Source organism: Myxine glutinosa, chromosome 1 (assembly GCF_964187855.1).
Source record: "Myxine glutinosa chromosome 1, kmMyxGlut1.1, whole genome shotgun sequence".
Taxonomy (NCBI): Eukaryota; Metazoa; Chordata; class Myxini; order Myxiniformes; family Myxinidae; genus Myxine; species Myxine glutinosa.
In genome coordinates, this window is record NC_136261.1 from 100,503,793 (window position 1) to 100,513,930 (window position 10,138).

General features: G+C 44.8%; 1 protein-coding gene across 5 annotated transcripts in view; it reads left to right on the top strand.

Moving 5' to 3' along the window:
• The window catches only part of LOC137426812 (transcription initiation factor TFIID subunit 1), a 150,174-nt gene that overhangs the window by 119,774 nt on the left and 20,262 nt on the right, over window positions 1–10,138 (top strand). For all 5 annotated transcript variants that reach the window (XM_068115752.2, XM_068115736.2, XM_078775141.1 and 2 more), the window contains one exon: window positions 1,393–1,477. In XM_068115752.2, coding sequence (XP_067971853.2) covers window positions 1,393–1,477 — 85 coding nt within the window. The remainder of the gene's footprint in view (window positions 1–1,392; window positions 1,478–10,138) is intronic.

A 10,138-nucleotide genomic window follows, 5' to 3' on the forward strand; every position in this document is an offset into this window, starting at 1 on the left:
TGAGTTGCAGTTTAAAAGAGTGCAGTCGGCATGAATGAGCGATCTGTTTCTCTTTATGTTTGGCAGTGACTGTCTTTCTTATTTGGGACTCAAAATGCTTTGAGGTTGCTAAGCCAGACTTGATAAACTTCACTTGTTCGGTCGTTAGTTTATGGGGTTATTTTACTTTTATGGGTTATACAGTATTAGGAACTTTGGTAATCTCGTATTCCGGTCTGGGTAACTTGTCTGATACTTTCTCTCATGTTTGAACTCCACCTGCAGTATTGGAGTTATATTCCGATGTGTCCTAATGTTTTTGTTGTTCATGTAAAAGTACATTGGCATCTGTTAATGCCACTGTGGCTTCATATAATGCAGATACAAGGGCGTTTGTAAAGTAAATGTCTACAATGCTACCCATGTTTTATATTATATTGGGCCGAAGACTTTTTCCCCCATCCCCACCTCCTCCCCCACCTCATGCAATCTCTTCCACAATATTCGATACTTTCATTCATGGCCACATGTTATTATGGCCACAGTTAATGGCCACAGTTATACCCACCTTCTCGTGGGGTCAGCTGGGGGGATTTTTGTCCCCCAAGTCTTTCACGAACCGGCACCCTGACGTTCGACTAAGGTAGGCTGGAGCTGGAATTTGGCCAGGGTGCTGGTGATAACTCATCCACTGTTCATGAAGGATATCGTGGGATCTTTACGTCCACCAATTAATGCTGTCAGATGGGACTCTCAATTTAACGTCCATCTGAGGGACAGCACACATGTTGACCTTTTCGCCCTACATGGGACGAAACACCAGAATTGCCATTTATATTTGGCCTGAGATTCCAATCTAGGCTAGGCAGCTCAGAAGCGAATGTGCCTTCCTCTCGGGCTATCCTGCCAGCTGAAGCATTAGACAGTGATTAAAAAAACCCCTTCTGTGCACAGGAATTGAGAACTGACGACACAATACCAATCAGGTCTCTCAACCATGTGATACCAGCTGTTTCCATAAACTCACTTATTTATCACTGCAGTTTGAAGCCTGAAATAAAAAGCCAAATGCCATCTTGCTTGTGAATTATCAAGGCTTCCTTTGTTATTTGTTCAAATGCCACCAGCTTATGGGATTACTTCCTTAATTCCAGTGTTTTCAACACATGACTTGTGTGTTCAAATTCTGCAGATCTGCTACTGGAAAATACAACTATGTCATTGTCAGGCTCACAGTCAGAATCCATTGGCATTCAAGTGACATCTTAAAACGTCGTCTCTTTATATCGCCGTTGACAAAACATTGTTGGTTATGAGTAGAACTTACTAAAATGATCCTATTTCTTTAAACAAAATTTCCTATTGAACATAGTTGTTGTAATTATAATATGTTTTTTGTCTTTCCACTTGCAGAATATTTCGAAACACAAATACCAGAACAGGGAACAATTTGTTCATGATGTGACGCTCATCCTCAACAACAGCAACAAATACAATGGTAATAGTTGACTGGATCCTCGCTCCCTGCCCAGCAACTGCTTCTCCCACACTCATGCTCTCTTTAAATCCTCCTATAAGTTCAGCTAATCGCATTTTTAATCCACATATTACTGATGTAATTCTGTACATAACTCAAATCACATATTGTTTTGATAGCGAAGTATTGATCATTTTGATCAAGAACAATTAAACTGCTATAGAAGAAGTCAAATTCCGGGAGTCTTGACATTGGTAAAACAAAAGCATTTAAAAATACAAAGTTTATAAACATGTTTTGGAAATTGATAATCTTCGGAATGTGTGATCCGACACAAGAATGCAGTGCGAGTCATTTCCATACTCTCTCTGTGCAGCGATTAAGATAACATTATTGCAAACGTATTGTGGTTTGTCATGAATTTGCAAAATCTTGGTTTATCCTTTTATTGTGCAACAGTTTATATTGTTACGGGTTTGTGGGTCGCGTGGTCGCGAGGGGAGAACCCGGACCCACTTCCCAGCCGGGGGCCCTGAAGCCGATAAGCTGCAGATAACTCTGTGGCACGACAGGTTGCTATGCAACCGCAGACGCCATCTGAGATGCTTAATTTAGGCAGGGTCCAGCGTCTAGCTCCGCTTTACCTTTCTGGCAAATTACTCACCCCAGATGGGCAACCGTCCTCTCAATGCCCTACCGCTGTCAATCAATAATGGCCGAGTGTTACCGTGAGTGGTACATTAGCTAATCACTAACCATAACAGAACGGCAGGGCAGAACCCCCTGTCTCTAGAACCACACTATAGTCTAACCAATGGAGAAAACATGATCAGGCAGTTTTTAAGGTTTATAAAGATCAAAAGGACATGTATTTACAGGAATAACAGTTCACAAGAAGGGTGATAGACAGAGAGAGAAGAAGAAGAAGAAGGCGGGCGTGTTGGCGACCCCTCACTCGCTCAACGTAAGCCTGTGGGCTTACGCTGGTTCCATCGTGAAACAGGGAGGGGCCAGAGAGAGAAGAGGGGGTAATGATGTCATGCGCCGTGGGAAGAAGTGCGGGTAAATGCTCATGGTGCGACAGAGGAAATAGTGAATGTGAGTTGGTAACCCTCCAAAGCTTGTGCTTGAAAACCTCCATAGGGAGGTGTGGTTCTGGGGCCCCGCCCCCTTGAGCGCAGCTTGGACTTTGGCAGTGTCATCTCCCCATTGGTATGTTCCTGTTGCCATGCTGCACTCATTGGTGGCCGACCATGAAGCTCACGCCAAATCTCGCCCCTCTGTAGTGCTTTGTTCTGCTGTTGCTCGCTCATTCACGAGATTCACACTCCCGGTCCGCTGTTCATGATGTACTGGCTTTGATTTATAGTGAGTTGCAATATGGCTTTTGTGAGGTGCAATGTTGTGCAAAGCGATGCGGAGAGAGAGATTGGGAGAGAGGGGAAGAGACAAGAAGAGAGGGGATGTAGAAAGAGAAGAATTACAAAGTGGGGTTCGAATCTGTTACACAAACACCATGCAGTTCCCTGTTCATTGATATGAGGGGAAAGGCAATTGTAGCTCAAAAAACAATTGCTACACTAGCGAGCGAGGCTTTGACCGGGCATAGTGCTCAAACACAAACACAAAAAGGAAAAGACAGCATTGTTGATTGGGGCTTCAGTTCCCAAAGACTTTGGACTAAATGCTTCAAAAACCAAGAAAACACTCAAATACCAGGAGTTGTAAATGAGGTCAAGAGGACTTGAAAATTGAAGAAAGCTGAAATTGTACCAGTGACAGTCGGAGCAACAGGGATGATCAGGAACACCCTTACTGAGCACTTAAAAAGCATTTCGGGGAATATCACTACCAACGGGCTACAAGTAGAGGCGGTCAGAGGTTCAGTGAGGATTCTAAAAAGTGCACTTGGAACGAAGCTTCACAATCTGGTTTCATGAATAATGATCCTTTTACAGTAAAATGGAGGTGGAGATTTAGAGTTCTGGGAGAACTTCCTCCCACCTCCTAAACCCCGCACATGGAGATAACAACCAACGCGAACCCTGATGTGTTGGAGGTTTCTCCCTGGGGTCTTCCAAAAGCGTAACAATATCAACAATACTAATGGATATCGTGGCTCCAAATAGCTACAGCGCTGTTAAATCTGGACTCACTTGGTGAGGCTGTGCAATGCTGGGTTTCAATGTACTGTGTGGGCTTGAGCTCGTTATACAATTTCAATGTTTACATGTTCCAGTGAAGCAAGCCAAAGACAAATTGGTGCCACCACAGTAATAAAGTAGAAAATGTTAGGGTAAGTAGATTTAGGAGCAACATTGTCTATGCTGGGGGTTTCTTTGAGGCAGCTTCTTTGTGTGTGTAAGTCTTTGAGGCAGCTTCCATCAACCAGAATGTCATAGAATGGCACTCGGTAGAGCACATACCTCTACCAGGCTGAAAGGTTTACATTTTGTATCCTACTAATAGCCTGGATCCCAATCCGCATCTTCGCAAAAATCGAATCAATTCGTCCTTGTCCACCAAGTTTCGTCCGAATTAGTCCATAACATTTTGAGATATCGTGCTATATATCATTTTTGGCCCTGTCTCTCAATGGTGAAGAATCACTTGATAAATTCTAGTACCCAGACCAAGATTTTTTTTTTCTTTTTTTTTTTGGTATACAGAGTCGAGGCTTGTGAAAGAGCTAACATTAATCAAACAAACAAGCAAACAAAGTATATAAAAAGGGGAGCGGTCGACAAGATGGGGAGAGAAGGGGAGGAAGCACACAAACACAACATTTGAGAGCAGGGACATCGGGAGATGTTTTTGGAGGGAGAGGGCCTGGGTGGAGGCAGGATAGGTATAAAACGCAAGGACACCAAGGACTTCCAGGAAAGAAGTCAAAAGTCATCTCAAAAAAGTGGATTTGGGGTGAAATTAGCGGGGGTAGAAAAGATCAAGGTTTTGGATTGGGGAAGATAAGAGATGGTGGTGAACAGCCGTTTTAAAGACCTGGAGGGAGGAGTGGGATTGAAGAGAGTGAGGGAGTTTGTTCCAGAGGCGGGAGAAAAGAGGAATGAAGGAGTGAAGGTGAGCAGAGAGTCTTGATTTTGGCAGTTTAACCATAAGAGGGTTGCAGGCAGATCTTGTGCGACCTGCAGGAATATTTGGGGGACAGAGCCCAGAGAGAGCTGGGGGAGCAAGACCGGAGAGGAGTCGGTAGAAGACGGAAAGACCACCAACCTGCCTGCGGTGATTAAGTGAAAGGCCCTCGGAGATAGCGTCATCGCGGGAGATTCCAATGATTCTGAACGCTTTGGTTTCAACAGCGTGAAGACGAGCTAGGTGTGAGGCAGGAGCACCAGCCCAGAGAGGAGAGCAGTACTCCATTGAGCTGCAGATGAAAGCCTTGTATGTGGTGAGGAGCTCAGGTGTGGCAAGGAAGGACTTCGCACGACGGAGGATGCCCAGTCGGCGACTGGCTTTGGAGGCCAGCTTGGAAATGTGGTTTTCCCAGGAAAGATCATGGCAGATAGTGAGACCCAAAAGCTTGAGTGACAGAACTTCTTGGAGAGGATTATTCAGAAAGTAGATGGGAGGGTTGTCCAGTCAGTCTTTTCGGAGAGACATCGTAAGAGTGAGAGATTTGTCAGGATTGAAAGACATGTTCCACTTGTTTGCCCAGTCTGTGATTTTGTCCAGGTCTGCAGAGAGTGAGGAGGCTGCAGACTGCCGATCTGAGGGATGAGGAATGAAGCGGCAGAGAGTGGAGTCATCAGCAAAGAGATAGAGAGGATTTCAAGAGAGTCAGAGAGATCATTGATGAAGACCAGAAAAAGCACAGGGCCCAGAACGCTGCCTTGGTGTTCTTCACCAAAGATCTTCACCAAAATCCAATAATTTCGTCCTTGACACACCCTCAGCCTTTCCACCGAATTTCAGCAGAATCCACACATAACGTTTTGAGATATCCTGCTCACAGACAGACAGGGGTGAAAACCTAACCTCTGTCAACCTTCAGCGACGGAGTTAATGAAATGTTTCCTGGAATTGGAAAAAGTCAACAACTACATGCCAAATACTGCAGACACATACATAGCTACGGTTACCTCTCTGGCCATGAAGCCCCTTCATATCTCTTCCCTACCCCACGATGGGATCTGCTAATTCCCTCCTTGCCTTGTATGCAGAATTTACATGTGTTGTAAAGAACTGTACCATGACATATGATCATCATTCATTACCAACAATAATGAAAGAGCATGAATGAAGTTGTCTTTATAAAGCAATTGATTTTGTTGACATGATCATTCAAGGAAAGGTTTAAGCATTTCCTGGAGTGGAGAGTGGAGTGGTTGACAGAATCAATTAAGGAGTTTTCACATACGTTCCACGTATGTTTCACGTAATAGAATGCGTTTCATGTTTGCGGAAAAATATCTGTTTATCAAGCAATCTTTTGCTTCTCACTTGTCCCATAAACAGAGCCCAAGTCCATAAAACTCTGTCATTCAAATTGTTCACTGTGTGACTTCTGACCACTTCATGAAAAATTTCACAACGTCCATCGACAAATTCCATTCTTGCTTCTGGAGCTCGGCTTTAATGTCATGACAAACCCCTCATCACGAAATGAAAGCGAGCCTTCACGAGCAAGGCTACATTCCACTTATCATGAAGGCTGCACTGCAGCAGCACAAAGTCACACAGCTAGGAATTTTTATCCCGACGCTTTTTGAAAAATCTTCTTTTTTTTTGGAAAAAGAAAATCTTTTTTTTTTTTCCTCTTTTTTTTGACGTTTTTTATTGCCATCAGCTCCATTGTCTGTCAGTCCGTCTGTTACGCTATCTCCTCCTAAATGATTGAGTATAAATTCCCCAAACTTAGTCGTGATAATTACCACCTGCAAAGAAAGTACAAGAGAAATGTCATTTGGCCCCATCCCCTTGGGTGCAGGCAACAGGCCAAATACAGAAAAATGCTATTATGGGCACATTTAAACTATTTTAGAATGAAACTTTGTACAGTGAAACCTTGACTTACGAGTGCACCAACTTACGAGTTTTCCGAGATACGAGCCTTTGCTCGGTCGGTTTTTTGCTTTGTGATGCGAGCCGAGATCTGAGTTACGAGCGAGCGAGCTTGGATATAAAACACGTAATCGTCGAAAAACATGAGCGAGGTGTGCGTGTTGTCGACTTGGCGAGGCAGTACGATCGTAGTACTTCTACGATATGTACGATTTTGAAGCAGAAGGAGTCGATAAAGGCTATAACGCCAGCCAAGGGCGTTAAGATTATTTCAAAGCTCCGGACCTCTGTCCATGAAGAGATGGAGAAGTTGTTGTTTGTGTGGTTGACGGAGAAGCAGCTCGCAGGAGATACCGTGACCGAGAGCATCATCTGTGAGAAGGCACGAGACATTTACGGGGATTTGGTGCAGCAGACGGTGGGAACATCAACGGACGAGGCATCGGAAGAGTCATTCAAAGCCAGTCGGGGATGGTTTGGTAATTTTAAGAAGAGGACCGGCATTCACTCCGTCGTCAGGCATGGTGAGGCAGCAAGCTCGGATGTGAAGGCAGCTGAAGATTTTATTATAACTTTTGCCGAACTGATAGAAGCCGAAGGATACATCCCCCAGCAAATCTTCAACTGTGACGAGACAGGGCTCTTCTGGAAAAAGATGCCGAGGAGGACGTATATAACGGCAGAGGAGAAGAGCATGCCAGGCCACAACTTGTTCAGAGTGCCGGCGATAGCTCGCCTTCTCTTTGTGGAAAACACGGTGAGATCCTTAACATCCAACAACTAATGGGACGCAAACGGGGCGCCCAGTTTAACGGTACACACATTGATGAATCACCCTGCCTGTGAAACACCGACATGACAGGTTATAGCTGGGTCGGGATTCAAACCCAGGCTGGACAGTTTAGAGTCAAGTGTGCGTACCTCCAGTCCAGGCCATCCTGCCAACTTGTATGCTGCATACAGGTGAAATATAAAGCGCGAGATATTTATATATGTATATATTTCAAAAAAAAATGGTGTGGTTTTTGGGGGGCTGGAACGGATTAATAGCATTTCAATTCATTTTAATGGGGAAATTTAATTTGAGAAACGAGCAAATTGAGTTACGAGCTCGGTCACAGAACGAATTAAACTCGTAAGTCAAGGTTTCACTGTATATGCAATCAACATTGGGGGATGCATGAAATATGTAACCATTTTTTTGGATTTGACCCCTGGTTCATGCCCCAGGGAGTTGGGACTTAGGGTCAGAGTGGTCAAAACGGGGAAAAAAATTTTTAACTCAAAATTTTATATTGGGTCATACCCGGTGGAACTTTTTGCCATCTTTCAACTTTGTTTTAGGTGAGAAGCGTGGGGATTTGTGATGGGGCGGCATCAACTTCGCTATATCTAGTTATGCCTGAGTCCAGTTTTAATTCTCAGCATGTATGTTTAAAATGCAACATTGAGTCTTACGCTACAAGTATAAAGTTGTCCTTTTTATGTCCATTGGCTCACCCAAAACTTTGTCCAGTAAGAAGTCAAAGTGGCATGCTTGTCTGGATTGCCCAATGTTGTCATCTGGCACTTGTCAAATATGTAAGAGTACAAAGTTTATTTCTACTCAATAAAGTGTTGTGCAAGGCATCCAGGCGTGTTTCCCAACACTGCTTGATCAGGCCGGCGAGGCAGTTGGAAGAGCAACATCCCCATGTTTGGAAAGAGATGTTACCCTCTTCCCTCTCCCTTTCAGGAATGAAAAAATTTACCTGAAGTCTATAAGTAAACCTTCATTTCTTAAGAAAGTGCAATGGCTCATTGTGAATTCCTCCTAACACCCATCACTACATCCATCAACGTGGGAAATTGCCAGTTAACTCAAGCTTCATCAACCCCAGCCATTTTATCTCAGACTCTGTAGCTGTTGGTCATATTCATCTGTATCTGTAGGGATGGCGGGATTGCCGAGAGATACGCTCTGTCGCTTCAAAGCTGTCTAGCCTGGGTTTGAATCCCGGACCCAGCTGTAAACTGTCATCCTGGTGTTTCACAGGCAATGTGATTCCTCAATGTGTGTGCCGTCTCTCAGATGGACATTAAACTGGGCGCTCAGTTTGCTGGCATTAGTCTGTGGACGTTTAAGATCCCACGGTGTCCTTCGCCAATAGTAGACAAGTATTCGCTGGCACAATGGCCAAATTCCAAATTCCTGCCCTAACCAGCAGGGGTACTGCATCAGCAGCACAGCCACGCTCAGAGCAATGATACAAACCAGCAGCCACAGGCTACACACTAAATTAATGAACCTGTATCTGGGCTATACCCGATAAGGGGTATACCCGATAATATTATCTTGCTATTCAAAATGTGTTGATGATGTAAGTAACAGTGTTGGGGTTTTATCCACAAGGCAACCAGAGACATTCAAGTTGTGATATTCTGAGTCTGATTATGCGGTGAATTTTTATATAGACGTTTTTTTTTATAGACATGTCGCAGGTTTGCAAGAGCTTCGTGTTGCTGTTGTTGTTGGTGTTGGGGTTCTTGTTGGGGGTTGATTTTCGAAATGTGCACCCATTAGTCGGACAGCTGCCGGACACCACATCTGACACCCACAACCACATCTGATGCTTGACTCCACCCACCATATGTTACGCACTGCCTCAACACACCAATGCGAGTGCACCACTTACCCCGCGGTTACATATATATATATATATATATATATATATATATATATATATATATACATATATACACACTAGCAGAAGTACCCGGCATTGCCGAGCGGGGGAGGGGAGGGGGGAGGGGAGGGGAGGGGAACGGGGGGGAGGGGAGAAGAGGGGGAGGGGGGAGAAGAGGGGGAGAGGGGAGAAGAGGGGGGGATGGGGAGGGTGAGGGATGGGAAGGGGTGGGAGGGGGGGGATGGGGAGGGTGAGGGATGGGAAGGGGTGGGAGGGGGGAGGGGAAGGGGTGGGAGGGGGGAGGGGAAGGGGGGAGGTTACATTACACCGATTTACATTGAAAACTGCTGAAATATGTATGCAACTTCAACTTAGCACAGTTTAGTAAATACTCGAGATAAATCCATGTGGTAAAAGATTGCTGAGAGTTGCTAAGACCTACGACTTAGAAATTCCACCTGGACACACTTCAGGGGGCACTTTCAAAGGGGAGATGTGCTTATTCTTTCTAAAAAATATTTTAGGTGTGGTATAGACACGATATTTGCATGCATCGGTTTCAAAAATCGAGCAAATATGGTAAATATTACTCACGTGAAACCAGGATCCGTCTCGGTGGTAGCCATGAGTGTGTAGATGTCACATGATCAGTCATGAAGAGTGGTTAAGTCCAAAATATGGCATACCATGGCATGAAAACGATTTGCCTGCAAAGCATTGCACCGCAACGGCGGTCACAGAGAGCCATGCACAGCGTGACGTAGGTCGTGCGCGCAGCGCCCCTGGCGGAATTACCGGTCCCTATCAAAGACATTTAATTCATATCGCGCAAAATCGACACAAAACACGATCGCTTTTCGCTCTGAATTACGTGCAAACGTGTGACGGAAATCACCATCACCCAGCATCGAATGCCAACCAAGATGGCGCCCGGTAACTGCATCTCCGCCTATGTGGAGTGAATGGCAATGGTCACATCACGTGATCGCTCTGAGCG